The 19127-nt window shown below is 34.2% G+C and overlaps 2 protein-coding genes and 1 long non-coding RNA gene across 4 annotated transcripts; 1 reads left to right on the top strand and 2 right to left on the bottom strand.

Annotated features, from left to right (window-relative positions):
- Positions 1 to 1057: 1057 nt before the first annotated feature.
- LOC131948947 (uncharacterized) lies at positions 1058 to 5127 on the bottom strand. 2 transcript variants are annotated; one of them, XM_059310679.1, is made up of 3 exons: positions 4975 to 5127; positions 4115 to 4227; positions 1058 to 2338 (listed from the first exon to the last, which is right to left on the bottom strand). In XM_059310679.1, exons 2-3 carry the CDS (start codon positions 4173 to 4175, stop codon positions 1410 to 1412), a joined length of 990 nt encoding a protein of 329 aa, XP_059166662.1. In that variant the 5' UTR covers positions 4176 to 4227; positions 4975 to 5127; the 3' UTR covers positions 1058 to 1409. The 2 variants fall into 2 exon arrangements, with proteins under 2 accessions (XP_059166662.1, XP_059166663.1); XM_059310680.1 differs by having other exon boundaries at positions 4115 to 4175.
- A 2695-nt stretch (positions 5128 to 7822) lies between these two features.
- Positions 7823 to 16991, bottom strand: LOC131948943 (uncharacterized). Its single transcript, XM_059310674.1, has 4 exons — positions 16930 to 16991; positions 11780 to 11877; positions 11149 to 11318; positions 7823 to 9815 (listed from the first exon to the last, which is right to left on the bottom strand). Exons 1-4 carry the CDS (start codon positions 16943 to 16945, stop codon positions 9752 to 9754), a joined length of 348 nt encoding a protein of 115 aa, XP_059166657.1. The 5' UTR covers positions 16946 to 16991; the 3' UTR covers positions 7823 to 9751.
- Positions 16971 to 19125, top strand: LOC131948944 (uncharacterized). Its single transcript, XR_009388093.1, has 3 exons — positions 16971 to 17140; positions 18492 to 18554; positions 18826 to 19125. It is a non-coding gene; the product is annotated as an uncharacterized LOC131948944 (long non-coding RNA).
- Positions 19126 to 19127: the final 2 nt, after the last annotated feature.

Here is a 19127-nt window from a genome sequence, read left to right as displayed (position 1 = left end):
TCATTATATAAGATGTACATATCACAGCATAGAAAAATACTCCTACCTCTGTTTGTGTGTATTATTAACGATAACATTATGTACATATAGGCCTACATCTTACTGTTATTGGGGGCCGTCCATAAATGACTGCACACTCGTGTAGGAGAGGGGTCCGTAATTTTGCGACCGAGTGTGATGAGAGGGACGGGGGGGGGGGGGGGGGAAGTTGTCCAAATGGTGTGACGTCACACGTTTGCATTATAAAAAAGCAACGTTAGAAAACTGTTTTAATAAATTGTAACAGGAATTGATTAAAACACTCTATGTTGGCAGAATTCAGACAAGATGTTGGAAAAATAAAACATGTTTAAAGAAAAATTCAACTGCAATTTTTTAATGGGGGTTGTAGGCTGAGGTGTGACGTCATTTAAGGGGGGGGTCTGGCTTTTTGTGACGGAGTGTGGCGGAGGTGAGGGGGGGGGGGGTAAAAATCGTCAAAAAAAGCGTGATGGCATTCTGGATGAACCCTTATTGCAAGAACGGTTTTTAGTTACAACTATCTACAAAAAAACAGTGATATATCTCACTTTTAAAGACTATATAAACTATCTAGTTAGCTCTAATGTTAAATAAGAAATATATGATTTACACACAATTATGTTTAAAATCAAGTATGTGTTTTTAAAAAAAAAACGTGGCAACAATGCACCTTAAAGATCTATAAGGGCACGGGTGTGAAACTCATGTTAGTTAGAAGAAATATAAACACCAGCTCTAGTTCGATCGGTTTAGTTTAGACACATCCAGATTGTAAAGATCACGCTTCTGGATATCTTTACGTTTTCAATTGAGGTTTTCTATCTATTTTAACATTATGTTTATTTCATGTCTTCCTCTGAAAAAAAAAAACTTATAATGTTGGTGTACTAAATAAAATAAAATAAAATCTCGTTTAATGCAGTCAATTCCACTCGGAAGAAAAAACTGCTAAACAAATAAATACTCATTTTTGTTTCCATCTGGGTCTTTTCGGCTAGACTGTAATACTTTATCGGCTGACTTGTAGTTAGTTCTTGGTTGGACAAAGGCTATGGAAGCAAATCCAAAAAAAAAAAAAGCAAGCTGAAACAAACCCTCAATGGCGCATAACAAGTTGACAAGTATATTTAATTATGTTGGAGGGGATACCATCTAACACTAAAATTAAGAACGAAGAAGAAAGTATAAAGACTACAATAACTTTGGGTTCTGTTCAAATCTTCATTTAGCATTCACTTCACACGTTTTTGTACGTGCTATTACTATACCGTTAGCAGTATCAATGAGCATTCAGGTTAACCTGGTATTTGACAACACACATTTGTAGCTGATAACATTACATCTTTACCGATAACCACAATTATAAAACGGGATGATTCGCGTTCACTTTACCATGTGTACTTATCTAAACCAACGCCACTGTAGTTGTTGAAACTCCCGTCCATGTCTTTAGTTCCGCTGTGCACGTGCAAGGAAATCAGATCTTTGTCTCCCATCGTGTAGACGGTGGCGCCACTGCTGCCAGGACAGGTGGCGTTGGTGTATGAGTATTTCGAGAATTCGCTACCCTCGCGTATTCTGTATGTCCATTTTCCTATGGAGACTCGCTTTGGTAGGCCGTGGGGGTGCGATACTATGATAGCCAGTTTGTCCTCGTCTCTGAAATCCTTGTACATTTCGTTGACTTCCTGGCATAGTTGGATGAAGTCACTTCTCGTCTGCGTTAAACGATCGACTAAATCCAGGTCATGGGTGACGCAAAGCAGTCGACAGCAGTCGCGGTTGATGTCCCCTTCCTCCAGCTTCACGACTTGAATCTCCAGGCTCGATTGTTTATCAAAGTCGTAGTCTACTACACAAGTGGTGTAGACAGCCTCACTTTCGTCAAACACCACGTGGGTCGCTGTATGGACGGTGATTTCCCCCCACGATGTTTTGGGCGTGCCGGATGTTTTACATTTCGAACATGGGCAAGTTTTGACGCTATCTTCTGGACATTTCTTGACCATGCGAATTCTCCCAGTGCCGTTTCTTGAAATATATGTCCCTCTATATTTATAACTTGGGTATGGAATTTTATCTTCTGAGAAGTCGGGTCTAGCTGAGCTGGTAAATTTCACCACTACCATTACAGTCAAATTCGTAAGCTTTTTAACAACTTCAAGGACTTTCTTATTCCGGTAACGGTCTGGGAAGTTGCTTTCGTTTAATTCATTTACAGGTATTAACTCACGGTGGAAATCTTTCTTTTTGCAGTTTTCGAAGTTTGTCTGGGGGTCGTTTTCCAGGGTCTCACACTCTTCGACCTCATGGTGCCCTACAAGACATAAAATTCATGTCATTAACGATATGTACTGCAGATACGGAATTTGAAATAACAATGTTTATTAAGTAAAGTTAAGTACCCTTTTAAAAAAAAAAAAAGAACAGTCCATGGGGTAAGTGGAGTATAGTTCACATGTTTATGTGAACTCGGAATATGAAAGGATAGTTTAGTCAGCCTCGTTTACTTTCCCTAACGTGAGTCGGGTACCCATCAGAGCTGGGTGGCCTCATGGACGTTCTAATGTCTTGAACACGGATTCAAACTAGAGACTTTCAGGTTAGCAGTCTAACGCTGTACCTCTGGGCCACGTCGTCCCAATTGATAAATTTAAAAATGTAAAGATTCTATTTTAGGACAAGTGATTGAAATGGAAGATCTTTAAGCTCTGATGACAAGGTCTTTAAGCTCTGGTAACCAGGTCTTTAAGCTCTGGTAACTATGTCTTTAAGCTCTGGCAACCTAATCTCTAAGCTGTGGTAACCAGGTCTTTAAGCTCTGGTAACCAGGTCTTTAAGCTCTGGTAACCAGGTCTTTAAGCTCTGGTAACTATGTCTTTAAGCTCTGGCAACCTAATCTCTAAGCTGTGGTAACCAGGTCCTTAAGCTCTGGTAACCAGGTCTTTAAGCTCTGGTAACAAGGTCTATAAGCTCTGGTAACCAGGTCTATAAGCTCTGGTAACCAGGTCTATAAGCTCTGGTAAGTAACCAGGTCTTTAAGCTCTGGTAAGTAACCAGGTCTTTAAGCTCTGGTAAGTAACCAGGTCTTTAAGCTCTGGTAAGTAACCAGGTCTTTAAGCTCTGGTAAGTAACCAGTTCTTTAAGCTCTGGTAAGTAACCAGGTCTTTAAGCTCTGGTAACCATGTCTTTAAGCTCTGGTAACCAGGTCTTGGGCGAGCTACACGCGTAGCCAGAAAATCAAAAATAACACAAAAAATCATTTCCCTCGAACTCCTTTCATTTTCATATTTTTTGAGTAAAGTAAGTGTCAAGTTTGAAAGAAATTATCTCCGACAACAAAGATCCTCTAATGTACTTGCCAGATCATTATTGGTCAGAAAATATTTAACTTCTTAAATTCAAATTTTAGGCTAAACCAAAGGCCTATTCAAAAAAAAATAATAATAATAAAGACGTACACAATACCAGCAAGGTGAAGAAAGGGTCGAATGGTTAAGCATTCGGCTACTTGCCCGAAGGTCTCGAGTTTGGATCTTTGAGTTCACCCAGCTGTGGTTGGTACCTTACTCACTGGAAGGACAGTGGAGTCGGCGTGGTTGTATGGTAGAGCATTCGATTGCTTACCCAGAAAGTCTCAAGTTCGGCTCGAATACGTATGAGATCCCTGAGATCACCCAGCTCTGATGGGTACCTAACTCACGTAAGGGAGAGTAAAGGCGGCTGACCACATCACCCCTTCATATGCCGAAGTCAAGAAATATACGAACTCCACTTCATCTGCCCTATGGGTCTTTAAGTCTGAATAGGGGAGCTTTATTATTAAAATTCCTTCGTATGTGTTTCATTCGTGATATCAAACATGTGAACCAATGTTTATTCTTTAATTTTATGGGGAAAGTCCACACATGAACGTGTAGCTAAAAATAGCCGGGGGGAGGAGTTATTGCTTTTCGTTGTTATATTTGACCTCGTTTTATGGTTGTTTATTGTAACAATGGGGGAGGGGTTTGAAAATTCATATCTTAGCTGTTGACGATAACGATTAGTTTAGTGATTCAAGTTTACTTAATTAAAATTGTTAATGGCCTACCTCTAAATAAGGCTGCTATATCCTCCTGACTCATCATACTGGATTCATTTTTTAAAGCCATCTAAAAATAGAATCGGAATTACAAATCCTTTCATACAAAGATCGTCTATTTTCTGAAAAATAGAATCTTTAAATTATCATATCATATTAAGGAAATTGATATTTAAGATCATCTGAAAGTGCCCTGCTAAAAATACTACGCTTCGTTGGGTTTTTTAAAAGAAAGATTCAAGTTTGAAAGGATTGTTTCAGACAGCACGTATCAGGACGATTGATGGGTCATCCATAAATGACGTCACTCTTTTTTTTTGGACGATTTTTACCTCGCCCCTCCCCTACGTCACACATCGTCAAAAAAAGCCAGACCCCCCCCCCCCTAAAATGACGTCACACCTCCGCCTACAAACCCCTCAAAATTGCAGTTGAATTTTTCTTAAAACGGCGATATTTTTCAAAATCTTTTCTGAACTCTGTCAACATACAGTATTTTAATCAATTCCTATTACAATTTATTTAAACAGTTTTCTAAAACACGAAATAGCGGATAAAATTCGTTTACCAGCATTGCTTTTTAATAATGCAAAAGTGTGACATCACACCATCTGAACCCCCCCCCCCCCTCCCCTCATCACACACCGTCACAAAATTACGGACCCCTCTTCTCCCTACGAGTGTGAAGTCATTTATGGACGACCCCTGATTAAAACTAGTAGGCCTCGTCAATCAAAGTATGTAATTAAAATATTAAATTAAATTGGTTGCTATTACCTAATTTTTTGCAAGATAAAATACAAAAAAAAAAATCAAATGTAAATTAGTAAAGTGAATGGTCTAAGATGAAAGTAAGAGCTTGCTCCTACCTTGCGTGTAGAATGTCATAGAGTCTAGATCTGTCTGAAATATTCGTGTCGTAAAGGTTTAAATCAATATTTATTTGTAGATCTAGGTTTCAGAAAAAGCAATTATGTAATCACTGAGTCAGGCTCACTCATGTTAGCTATGAGCTAACGTCTTTAGAGCTGACTAAACCTTTGAATGTAGAAATACTTTTTGCTTATGACTTCTAAATTTATCTGGAAGCTCTACTTTCTTCTGGATATTCCCGATTTTCTCAATACTCTAATTTAACATTTAATTTGTTTATTTTCAATTTTCAAATATGTATCAAAATTGGTACCACATATCAGATTCTTTACTCTATCTCGCTCACTTAGAATAGTTTGGATATGTTTAATTTATAAGCAAGTTCTTGTAAATGGGAGCAGAGTGAATGAAAGAAGACACTGTTTTCATGCTATGGATATTTTTTAGTGCAGGGCCCGTATACTATAAATATACCTGCCAGATAGCTGCTCAAACCATTATTATTAACATACACGAGAAACGTGCGTTGTACATTTTGTCATCTGAGCAGTGGCGTAGCGAGGTCGGGTGTCACCCGGTGCGGCACTTAATGGTGTCACCCCCCCCCCCCAGAGGCATAGAGACCCTTCCCAGGCAGTGTTTCTTCCAGACTTTTTTCTCCGGGGGGGGGGGGGGGCACTTGAAATCTTCGGGGGGGGGGGGGGGCGGTAAACTTTCTTCGGGGGGGCGGACACTGTTAAAAGTATATATTTTCTATATAAATTATATAAATTTCATTTCGTTCGGGGGGGCGGTAAAAATTTTTCGGGGGGGCGAAGGAAGAAACTCTGTTCCCAGGGACAAACTTTCAAACTTTCGATTTGCACCCCCCTCGAGTTTTTCTCTATATATTTTGCTATTTTTTGCCTTGGTGTCACCCCCCTAAATGGTGTCACCCGGTGCGGTCCGCACCCCCCGCCCCCCCCCCCCCTCGCTACGCCCCTGCATCTGAGTATCCTTTAATGTATAAAAGTTTTTTTTAACTAAGTGGTCGTCCAAAAATGACGACAAATTACTATGAAAAAATAGGGGATAATGTGACGATGTGTGATGAAGTGGAGGGGGGGGGGCAGTTCAACAGTGTTTCTTCCAGACTTTTTTCTCCGGGGGGAGGGGGGGGGGGCACTTGAAATTTTCGGGGAGGGGGGGCGGTAGACTTTCTTCGGGGGGGGGGGGGGGGGGCGGAGACTGTTAAAAGTATATATTTTCTATATAAATTATATACATTTCATTTCGTTCGGGGGGGGGGGGGCGGTAGAATTTTTTCGTGTGAAGTTCCTCTTTTGTATTTTTAAGAGTGAATTTTAATTTTAGCTGTTTGAGAAAAATGTTTTTGTAATAGAAATTTCAATTAAAATACTATATATGTTGACACAGCTCAGTCAATATTTTTTTTTAAAAAAAGTAATCGAACTTTTTAAAAAAATGTTCAAGATATGCTGTATTTTTTTTTTGGTGGGGGGGGGGGATTTGGGGTTGTTGGCTGAGGTTCAACGGTATTGTTTTTGTAACGATATGTAGCGGTTGCGAGGAAGAGAGGTTAAATTGGTCATAAAAACAAACGTGACGTCATATATGGATGACAAATAAAGTTTTAAAAAATCAAGAAATGTAACTAACTCTTAGGTTGAGAATCAATGTTATAAAATTTGCAAATAACTAGAACATACAAATATGTTTTTGCCTTTAAAAGTTCTCTTTTGAGCCTGACAGCCAATAAAGTTAAGCTCTATGCCCATGACTTAGGACACCCATCAGTGGCATCAGTGCTGGGTGACTCTACCAGGATTCGAACTCAAGACTATCTGGTGAGCAGTCGTATGCTCTACTATTCGACAAAGATGTCCCATTTGTGCCTTCAAGTCTACATTTACATAAACATAAGCCAACCCATCTGTGCCCTTTATGACAGACACTTCGATTGATTATGAATAATGCTTTAATTAGGGACACCTTGTTTTCTTTGCTCTATAAACCCCGCTCTTTGTCCAGTAATTTTTTTTTAAGTTCCAAACTTCCGCTTCACCTATTTAGTTGTTTTCATATTAAATTATTGCACAACATGGTAGCAATCGAAACCATTTTTTTTTCTACCTGAATTTAGTTACCGAAAATGGTAGGGACAAAACAAAAATAGGCCTACATCCAAACTGCAGAAAATTCATTCAAACACACATGATCCCATTTTTAAATAAACAATATGCTATTCTAGTATTATAGCCTATAGGCCTACAACTTGATTTTTCTATGCAGTTTCCATTTATGAGCTAATTATCATTTTAAAAATAAAATATCAATGTCAAACTCTATCCTACTATATTTACCATGATTGTATAACATTTAGTCTGCTATTTATTGGTAAAAATTGATTTTTAAATTACTGTTAGGGCCCTGTAGACTTGCTAAAGTAGTTATAGGTTAGTCTAATTAAATATTTTGACAAATGTGCATTGAAGTTGTTTTACATATATATATATATATATATATATATATATATATATATATATATATATATATATATATATATATATATATATATATATATATATATATATATATATATATATTTAAATCAGTACCATTTCATATGAGGCTAAGCAATATTTTTTATAAGTATTGAAGCTACTCCAATTTGAGCACATGTTTTGTGTAATTATATGGTAGCTTATATTTCAATTAATTTGAACAGCCTGTACATGTAATATACAATTTAAATTAACAATAAATGAAACTAATATAAATATATTTCAATAAAGTAGAAAAACTTATAAAATATGTATAATACAGTTTAATCAGCAACAAACAAAACTAATATAAATATATATTTTTTTTTTATTTAGATCCATTAAGTGACCTACATCAACATTAATCACAGAACAATTGATGTAACTTACTTCACTAAAAGATTTTATTCACTTTTAAACCTCAACAAAATGTATGGGGAAAAATACAGAGCCATAGTAAAATAGCATCTAATAAGTATGTTTCACAAATCAAAAAATTAAGTCAGAAGTACAATCACTTGAAGATATAAAATCTATTTAGATTTCCAATAGAACTAAAAAATTTTAGTAAGAGTCTAGTTTTCTGTCTAGTATGAATGTTAAATAAAAAATAAAATGCAACATAAAATAAAAAAACAAGAATTTAATGTTCAGTATTTCTTAAACAGTGAACAACTATGTGATAGCTCACATAGAGATTTTTTTGACGTGTAAGACTGTACTGAAGTCAGACATAAGACTGTATTGTCAAGTCAGACATATGACTGTGTTATCAAGTCATATATACAACTATGTGGTCAAGTCAGAATGAGACTATGAGGTCAACTCAAGCATAAAACTAAGTCATCAAAAAGGCACCATGTACTAAATCAGAAAAATATTGTAATAGCTTAAAATGAAAACCTTACATCTAGATTTACTACACCTGAATGTGGCATAGAAAGAAAAGTGGTTTTTATTTGCCATTAAAATGACATTTCCCCCCCCCCCCACTGACAAAATAAAAGCCTGCCTTTGTCTGTGACCCCAAGGTCACCATAATGGTCATTCAAAAAGTCAGGGAGGTATAGTTTTGGTTGGTATGGTGTTGACCACACAATCCAACATAATGGTGAAATCTAAAAAAAAAGGAACCCAAAGCCTGCAGTTTAAAATATAGATTGGAGTTAATCACAACAAGTAGCCTACATAGATAAACTGGGGTTGCCATTTTTTTTTTGTCTTTTAAAATCAACAGAATTCTAATGATAGAGATAGAAATTTTTTAAATAATGAAAAATGATGAAAAACATTAATTTGAAAAATGCTAAATTGACTACAGATACAAAGTAAACTATGTTAAAAATGTTTTAGCTAAAGATGTTAATTCTAGTATTTTCAAACATCAACTTCATTATCTTTATTTAAATATTCAAACAATTTAAAAAATAATGTATCAAAGTTTAAATATCAAGAAAATAAAATGGTCAGTTATTAGTATTGTTAGGTAACTTATAATTGCTCAGCCTTAGAAATAGCAAGTGAAGACTGCTCATTTGGATAAAAACTATAACTGTGAGTGTTGGATGATATTATTTTATGTCTTGCGATGTATGATAAATACATAAATCATGTAACATGATGAAAGAAAAATTAAAATTCAGAATAAGAAAAAAAATATTTTTACATTATTTAGCCATACAAGTATTTATGCATTTATTACACTCATGGTCTCAGTGTTCATTCAATCACACAGCAACATTGATCATTCATACATTAATTATTAATAAACCTCTTTTAATACAACTAACCATATGTTTACATAAATAAGTTCATAACATTCCATAAATACCTTCAAGCAAAAAGATTTCCAAAAGTCTCAACTGCTCTTACTACCCTACTGTCTATCACTTTAATATTTTAATTTTTTATTTTACATCTTGTAGGCCTACCAAATTATATTTATATTTATATTTTAAAGTTAAAATGCTAAATATTTAGTTTTGTTCCATAATATCACATATATCATTTTTATTTTTTTTTAAAGTTTATTTAAAGTTGTTACTGTTTTGTCTAGATTTCACACAATTATACCAAATCAGATTTATAATTTAAAAGTTAAAACATCAAATATTTGGTTGCTAAATCCTTTTTTTTAACACTACAAGAAGTTTTATTAATTTTTTTTTTCTATTTTTTTGTATGTTATTTTTTTTTTTAAATTAAGCTAAATGTTATGCATCTCATAATCTTATTTCATTGACACTCCGAAGTTTTCTGGTTTAGCTGTTACTCCTGTGTTCTCAAGTCCAGGCCTAAGGGAAATAAAAAGTTAGAAAAAATGTTTTAATAATTTTAATTATCATAGAAAATGGGGAAAAATTATTTTTTTTATTAAACCTGTAGTTAAGAATGTATTTGATAGATTATTATAATAGAGAGTGGTGTAAATATTATAATATATTAAAAATGAATAAAATGTTAGAAAACTTTCTAAAACAGATTTTAAGATATTTTCTATTATCATAGAAAATGGGGAAAATTTTTTTTTTATTAAACCTGTAGTTAAGAATGTATTTGATAGATTATTATTATAGAGAGTGGTGTAAATATTAGAATATATTAAAAATGAATAAAATGTTAGAAAACTTTCTTTCTATTATCATAGAAAATGGGAGGAAAAAAAAGTTTTTTTTTATTAAACCTGTTGTTATGAATGTATTTCATAGATTATTAAAATAGAGGATGGTGTAAATAATAGCATATATTAAAAATGAATAAAATGTTAGGAAACTATGTAATACAGATCTTAGAATATTATTTTAATATCACAGAAAATGGAAAAAAAAATTTTTCAAACCTTTTCTTATGAATGCATTTAATAGATTATTATAAAAGAGGTGGTGTAAACAATAGCATAGATTTAGAATAACGTCCCTTTAGTTTATATTTATTATCCTAAAACAAAAGTCTGAGTGGTATTTTGTATGAAACATAAATATAAATGTACCCAACTTCTGTAAGAAATTTACTGAAGCGGGAAAAGGCATATGGTAGGTGGGTGTGATGCCGCTACTAGTTCAGGGTAGATGGTAGAAACAGGCTGTAGTTTAGTTAGCTAAACAGACCAATGGAAATAAAGGAGCTGACCGGTCATGTGGGACGGTCAGCTGACCACATAGTATTAGTAAGCAGCATATAGTATAGGCTAGTTAGCTTGAAGTAGAATAATTGATTTGCGTAAATAAAGAATTATAGAACACAATGAATTGGACTGTGTGTTGGATCTTCTCTTCATCTTCATTCACCCCCACCCTCACATTTGGTGGAGCTTTTTTCCCCCCACCCTCACAGTGGGGTATAAAAGGTTGGGGGTAGGAAAGTTTGGCGGCCCAATCCAATCAGATGTGTCAGACAAATGGTGTACTATAAAATCAATTGAAAAACCAACATTGCATCTAAAAACTTTTTAGCAATCACTTGGTTATGTTATCAAGCATCGTCAACCTTGTAAATATAACTCACTTCACAACGTTATTTTCCCTCAATAAAAATAAAAATTGAAGAAGTTAAAGAGATATTTTTTCTTGTATAAATAAGTTACTTATCAAGCACTGAGTAGATTTCCAATGAATGCTAAAACATTACCTAGATTCTATAATTTCTATTTCCACATCTGTTCCTAGACATTCAGCATAAGAAATAACTATTTTGTCATCTTCTAAAACTGTCCTTGAGTTCTGGGTACCTATCGCCAACATCACAAACTTTTTATTTGAGTAGTCGATTTGTGCATCCCTCAACAGCCTTTCTTTCTCCTAAATTAACGTAAATAAAACAGTTATTAAATATTCCGAATTTTAGATTCATTTTTTAAAAAGTATGGGGACCGTGTGATTGGATGGTAGAGCGTCCAACTGCTAACCTGAAAGTCTCGAGTTTGATTCTCAAGTTCATGTCAGTAAATTGTCTCTGAGTCCACCCAGCTCTGATGGGTACCTGATTCACATTAGTAAAAGTAGAGGTGGCTGAGCATAATGCTGATCACACTATCCCTACATACGCTGAGGTCAGTGAAACTCATGAACTCTACTTCATCAGTCCCATGAATATTGGGCACAAACAAGAAAAGATGATAATAGACAGTAGTCAAATACAATTTTTTACCTATTAAATTTTTTTTTTAATCACTTAATGTACTTTATGTATAGTTAAAATGTATCAGAATTATTTGTAATTAGGTATTTTTAATTAAACCTTGTCAAGAAAATTTTCTTACTGAACAAACTGTTTTTGTGTGGTCGAGAAGAACTCTTGTCTTTATAATTTCCCCTGGTAAGATCAATTTTGCTACTTCGATACAACATACTTCCCCTTCTGAAAGAAAAATAGTTCAAACAATTACATAATTATATTTATTTTAAGAAAGTTAGACAACATGTATTACTGATTTCTTAAGTATAAACATGGTATATGTGGTAAATACTGTATTTATTTTTATTGCTTAATATCTTTGTAGAAACATGTAAACATTATCCTTAAACTAAATCATAATTTTAATCCTAGCTTTAATCTTTAATAGGCCTGCGATACAGCTAAGCAACCAATGCCAAATACTAAATCACACATGACTGAGGGGAGGGGGAAATACTATAGTGGTGCTCTTAAAACTGTTGTTAAGCATTTAAGAGAGAATTTAAATGCCTTTTCATAAATTACAAAACTTAAATAATTTGTGTGCACATATCCCAGATTTGAAGTTTGAACAGACCAGAGAACCTTCAAGCTGTATTTTAAAGACCTGATAATAAAGTTTATTGTCTTTGTTACTCTCCATGCCCCTGAGCTATTTATCATCATCATCATTCCTCCGCACCCCTTGTGGAGTAAGAAATACAACCACACCTCTCCATAATACTCAGTTCTGGGAGATTCCTCCAAGCTGGGTCCATGATATTCTGGCTCCTTCTGCTTCACTAACAGTAGCTGACATTTTCCAAGTTTGTTTTGGCCTACCTACTTTCCTCTTTTCTTGGGAATTCCATGTGCATGTCTGGTGATGTTGCTAGTTGGTAAGCCATACAGTAAAGCAAATTGATGCCTGTGCCTACGACTCCTTGCTTGGTGTCTCTTGACAGTGCATAAGAATTCCTGAATGGCTGGAGTCAGTTTAAGCATTTCTTGCCTTGCTGATTCTAGAATGAATGTCTAGGTTGCTATCACCTTCACTGGGTATAACATTTCCAAGATGTAAAGACTAGTGTTTCTTCCAGACTTTTTTCTCCGGGCGTGCACTTGAAATTTGGGGGGGGGGGGGGGCGGACACTGTCAAAAGTATATATTTTCTATATAAATTCCATTTTGTTTTTGGTGGGGGGGGGGGGGGCGGTAGACTTTCTTCAGGAGGGGGGGGGGGTGCCCCCGAAGAGATGCCTGGAAGAAACTCTGGTAAAGACTGGTCATTTCTTCTTATCATTTTCATGTAGCTTTATTTTATTTGTGCAGTCTTTTAGAGCCATTTACTTTTGCTCTATTGATATTAAAATTTGAATTTTTTTTTTTGCTGTAAATACATTTGTTTTCTGTCTCTTTGAGACATTTTTCTTTGAGGGGAGATTGATAGTTATATTCATTATTGGTTAAAAGCATATATTTCTATATTACATATAAATAATAAATTATATCTATTTCATTCACATGGCGGTGGACTTTCTTTGAGATGGGCAGTGCATAAAGAGATGCCTGTAAGAAACTGTTTTGTTCTGCATTTGTTGTTTAATAAGAGAGGAGGTAGATTATTGTGGACTTTTATTTAATGACTACTGTAGGTTCCTGGCTCTACATCTCTATTAAACCACCTTCCCAGTTTTTCTATCTACCAACACAAAGTTTTGCGTCAACAATTGTGAGTCAAGCCCGAGCTTTCCTGTCACATGCGCATCGGGTAGTATTTTATAATAGACACCTACCAATATTCATCCCACCCTCACCCCCTTCCACACCCCTTAACTGATAACCTTGTTCAGCTTTCCCTTCGCCTATTGCGACCCTGATTGTTTGTTGTTTAACCACTAAATGATAGCAACACAAGTCCATCGTCGTCAATAGCTGTAACTTAACATAAAGGATTGTCATTTCGAAGGTCCTAACCCCCCTTGCCTACTCCACTGCCATCCTTATCATTTTCAGTATTATTTATCTTTTTAAAAACAAATCAGGTAATTAAGATGTTTTCAGTTTCAATGTTTTATCTGTCATCAGTGAAATGAATTTCAAATCGTTTGAAGTAGTAAAAACATACACATTATAGAACCACTATGCGAATAATAAAATAGCTCTTTAATAAATTTCTTTGTTTGTTTGTTTTTTTAAATTTCTAGACGCTTTCCGGTTATCAATAATATTAGACAACAAAGGCCTACCCACGTAGCCCACCCCTCCCCATTCGACACTCCGTAACTGATCTAACCTTGGCCAACTTTCCCTTGGCTAACTGCATTCCAGATTATTAAACATTAATATAGCGCGATAATAAAAATCGTACCTAAATTCTATAAGCAATTCTCATCACAATAATATACATTGTAGTTCTAAAGACTGCTAGGCTTTAGTGTTTAGTCTTTAAGCCCTAAATAATATAGACACAAGTCAAAAGCTGCAACTTAACGTTGAATACTATTCATTTTAGAGGTCCATGGGTCCCTAACCCCACTGCCTATGCCACTGGTCTAGCAGTATTAGATTTGAAGGTAATATATCATTTTAAGTACATAAAAAAGGCAGAGGCTAGTAATGTTAAAGAAATGTGACTCATTAAATTTTAGTACGCCTAATTATTTCACATTTTTAGGAGGATTTATGTTTTAAAATTACAAAAATGTTTTAAAGCTTCATTTATGTACTTGTTTTTAAACAATTTTATTAAAACTTTTCAATAAATAATTAAAAATTAGCGATGATTTTATCAGATGCAACCAAGCTCATTTACTGAATTTCTTAAGCAGCCATCTTAGTTTAAGTTTGTTTTTTTTTTGTGTGTAAAATTATAGTTAGAGATTACATGGAAACCACTCTAATTTACAGACGGCCGCTGTTTATATGGAAAAACTTGCTCTCAGAAACTGCTGTTTAAAATTAATTTCTGGCCTATATTTAAAGTATATTGATGTAGATCTATTAAGAAATAGATTTTGGTTTATTATTCAATTATCTGTTACATTTGACACAAATATATCACAATCTGTTTTATTTAACATTAAAGCCATAATTTTCTATATATAAAGCAAAGTTGTTGGGTGCCCAATATGGCACTATCCAGCACCACAGGCGCTTCAAATTTGGCAGGCTACTCCCTTGGGGCAAAAGAACACGAAGGCCTGTGCTGGAGAAAGGGTCAAAACTGACCTTGACTGACCTGCACTTTATATGGGCTATATTACAAACCAATCTTTTGCCGAACGACCCCCACTTGATACTTTGTGAGGTGGTAGAAGAACGCCTAGGGGTGTCAGAAAAAACTCTGCATATCCGGGAAAAATCTAGAAATGGGTCAAAACTGACCAGTCGTATTTCCCTATATAATCTTTGTAATTTTAAGTAAAAACAGGATAATTTCTACAACGATTTTAAGGTACTTATCCTCTGTACATCAGGCTTATTTTTTGCATGCTAATAGATAAATGGTCATGCCGTATGGAAAAACTGTCAGTTTGACTCAAAGCCCTCGACAAGGGCTATAAAGTGACCGCAAGTGAAATTCTCTTTATATGAGCTATATTACGAAAAAAACTTTTGCCAAATGACCCCCCTTGATATTTTGTCAGGTGGTAGAAGAACGCCTAGGGGTGTCAGAAAAAACTTGCCATATCCGGGAAAAATCTACAAAAGGGTCAAAACTGACCAGTCATATTTCCCTATATAATCTTTGTATTTTATATGAAAAACAGAGTAATTTCAACACACATTTTAGGATACTTAACCTCGGTACATCTGGCTAATTTTTGGAATGCACCTCTATAGATGACTAGGCCGTATGGAGAAAACTGTTAGTCAGACTCAAAGCCCTCGACGAGGGCAAAAAAATGACCGCGAGTGAAATTCTCCTTATATTAGATAATTATAAATAAATTGACGAACAACCCCTTATATTTTGTAAGGTCGTAGACAGACCCTGGAGGGTAGAAAAAAACTTTATTTCCGGTGGAAAAAACTTTTTACGGTCGCTAGATTCGTCCAGATGCCGTATTTTCTTATATAAGCAATTGTTTGTGGAAACGTAAACAAACTACGTCATTTGGTCTTTATACAAGGGAGGTAACTTATTAAAGTGATATGTTTTAAATAATTCGTATACTATTTAAAAGAAAAAACAAAAATTACAAAGTATAGCATTTGTTTAAAAACGATATTTTGTTATTATTTAAAGTATGTAGTGTACTGAAGTTGTAAAAAGTAATCTCGAAACTGAATTTAGTTTAATTTTTGTTTTATACTGTTAAGGAAGCCTTTGCAGTTCTAATAACCTTGCGGGTAATAAGTTTGTGAATACTCCACCTATTTTTGCATGACATAAAATTACTCAAGACTATTTAAACATAGGCCCTAAGCAATCCACATAACAGCCAATCACCAATTAATTAATCATTCAAATTCTCAATTTCCTTATTTTAAAACCTAAGCAAAGCTAGGCAGTATGCTTAGTTATTAATAATTAAATAATGAATCACCTTTTTTCACACTATTAACCTCTTTCGATTTTAAGTACTACGAAGAGATCAACCTAAAAAGATAGATTACCAAAAAAGGGTACATGAATGAAACGCGATAGATTACCAAAAAAGGGTACATGAATGAAACGCGATAGATTACCAAAAAAGGGTACATGAATGAAACTTTGAAACCTTTTTAGGGGGAATTTTTATACCAGTGTCCGATAATAATCATAATAGAATCTTCTAATAAGATCTTCTATTAAGATCAGATCTTATTAGTAACTACTAACTAGATCTTGAGATCTAGATCTAGATCTAGTAAATATTTTAGATATCTAGATCACGAATTCTACATCTAACTCTACTACTAGAGATGTAGACTAGATTCTAGATCTGAGTCTAGACTCTAGACTAGAGTACTCTAGACTCTAGCTAGACTAGTCTACTGTAGTAAACTCTAGTAACTAGACTACCACTACTACTCTAGACTACACAAGTCTAGACTCACTAGACTGTTTAGTGACTGTTTACATTTTACTAGAGTAAAATACTAGATTCTAGATCTAGATTCTAGTACTAGAGTCTAGAGTAGACTTAGAGCTCAGACTAGATTAGAAAATTAGATATATTTAACTGTATAGGGCCTAAGTATAAGTATTTAATATAGCCAATAGACCTAGATCTAGATCTCTAAAATTTAAAATAAAATATTAATCACCATAGTCATCAGCCATTTTTTTAGTCTAGCTCTAGAAATCTAGATCTAGATCTAGCTATAAATACATTCGGAAATATATATGGAATTTCCCAAATTAAAAATAGAAACATGACTCTCATGGATCGGATTAATGGGCCCTACGTAGGAGTGGGTTCGCGGGGCGGTTAAAAATTTGACGTAGGCATAGGTTCTAGAATCAAGGAATAATTTGGTATTAACAATCACTATTCTGGTTGTTTTGGCTGTTTAAGCATACCCCAGCTAGTAGAGTAGGGATGAATTTACTTTCATTTACAGTAGGCTTCAAGGCAAAAAAGGCTTTAAAAGAAGCAAAACAATTTTTAAAAAATAAAATAGCAAGCCCAAGTGAATAGAGATGTTCTGAATTTTAGAATGCAGTGCAAAACTTTCTTGGTTTTAACAATAAATAAAAAACACTGGTCAAATCTCCCCTTAAAATCTCCCTTGTAAGAAGCTTGCAATGGATGTAACTAAAGAACATTGTCAATGATTTTGGTAGTTGTCTCAAACAGCTGGAGATTACCATAAATTGCCTTGTGGTATTTCTAGACAGAATCAACTCTGACTCATGTGACTATCAAAACTCAGTGAGGGAAGTGACAAATAGCGCAGGAAATTTAGAGGCTAGGTAGGGTATAAATTATAAATGGTGGGGTTAGGAAAGTTTGGCGGTCCATTCTTTAATAGGCAGTCTAGGTCTCGTTTGTACTTTCAAACAATAAAGAAGTTAATTATATACAGACTTTTTGTTGGTTTATTGTCAAACCTGTCCTCACATCACAACAGTTGGGTGACGCTTACCTTGTCATGTTAAAATAAATAGCATGTAATTGAGTTAGTTCGAATTTAGTTTTCATACAAGCCAAGCGCACTAATTAAGGCTGTCGCAAAAGATGTAACATATGTCAATGAATTTTCATTACAAGAAAAGATGTCTAGTACAGTTTACAAAACTAACGACCGTCGCCGATACTGTTTTGTGTGCAGAAATTTCTGCTTGCACATTTTTTTCTGTTTGCGCTTTTTACTATTTGCGCTATTTGCATTTGCGCTTTTTTCTGGCTGCGCATTTTTCTGTTTGCGCTTTATTCTGTTTGCGCTTTTTTCTGTGTGCGCATTTTTCTGTTTGCGCTTTTTCCGTTTGCGTTTTTTTCTGTGTGCGCTTTTTTCTGTGTGCGTTTTTTTCTGTTTGCGCTTTTTTCTATTTGCGCTTTTTTCTGCGTGCGCTTTTTTCTGTGTGCGCTTTTTCTGTTGCGCTTTTTTTTTGCACTTTTTTCCGTTGTGCTTCTTTCTGGGAACCGTTTATATTATATAGGTGGAAAAAATTAACAGATCAAGCTGTTAGATGTCCTAAAAAGGAGATTTAAGTATAATAATATTTATATTTTAATTATTATCATTATTTATTGTTCTACAACATGTTGGGCCATACTCATTTTCTTTCCCACTTTTGTCAGCTTTTCTTCATTGGTATTGATATGTTACATTTTCATTCATTAAATGTTTCTCTTACATTTTTCAAGCAATTTTTTCATGATTAGGCTGAAGTCACTAAAACAGGTGAACTCTACTTCATCTGCCCCATGGACAACCAGGTTCAACAAGTGAACTTTATTTTTAGGCTTACATTGTTTCTGAAAAATTATTTTTAAGTAAAACCTTGAGAGTTTGTTTAAATCTATTACTTTTTTTTCATTAAGTTACATTTACTTAATTTAAATTGTAAAATTAGTTTTACACCTAAAATTTTAGTTTGTTTCTTCATCAATATATATTGAATATTCAGAAGCTGTAAAATAATATTACTAGGCATAATAAAGCCTAAAGAGTTATGATACTATTAATTGATTTTTAAAAATTGCATATTTTTTTTAGAAATGACAATATCATCAACCATGAACTTTAGGAAAGTATCAATAATGCATGGACAATCAATTTTAATTCTTCAACTAAAACAAAATTATTTTAAAATAAAATCTTGAGTTAGTTTTGTATAAACATGTTATTTTTTTCATTTGTTTATATTAGCTAAGATATTTTACTTTGTGTAATTATTTTTACACCTAAAATTTGAATTCTTTGCTTTATCCACTTATATTGAATATTTAGAAGTTGTAAAATATTACTAGGAATAATAAAGACTAATCTTTATGTTGCTTTTGATTTATTTTAGAATT

Source organism: Physella acuta, unplaced genomic scaffold (genome assembly GCF_028476545.2).
Source record: "Physella acuta isolate Inbredline_101_S28 unplaced genomic scaffold, ASM2847654v3 ptg000666l, whole genome shotgun sequence".
Lineage (NCBI taxonomy): Eukaryota > Metazoa > Mollusca > Gastropoda > Physidae > Physella > Physella acuta.
The sequence above is the reverse complement of the archived record's forward strand: the minus strand, read 5'-3'. Positions and strand labels throughout refer to the sequence as shown.

Coding starts and splice junctions, on each gene's coding strand:
- LOC131948947 (XM_059310679.1), bottom strand. CDS start 4,175: ATGGCTTTAAAAAATGAATCCAGTATGATGAGTCAGGAGGATATAGCA. Junction 2,339..4,114: donor TATAGCAGCCTTATTTAGAG/GTAGGCCATTAA, acceptor TATGTCTTGTAG/GGCACCATGAGGTCGAAGAG.
- LOC131948943 (XM_059310674.1), bottom strand. Junction 11,319..11,779: donor ACACAAAAACAGTTTGTTCA/GTAAGAAAATTT, acceptor ACGTTAATTTAG/GAGAAAGAAAGGCTGTTGAG. Junction 9,816..11,148: donor ATAGAAATTATAGAATCTAG/GTAATGTTTTAG, acceptor TATTTCCCTTAG/GCCTGGACTTGAGAACACAG.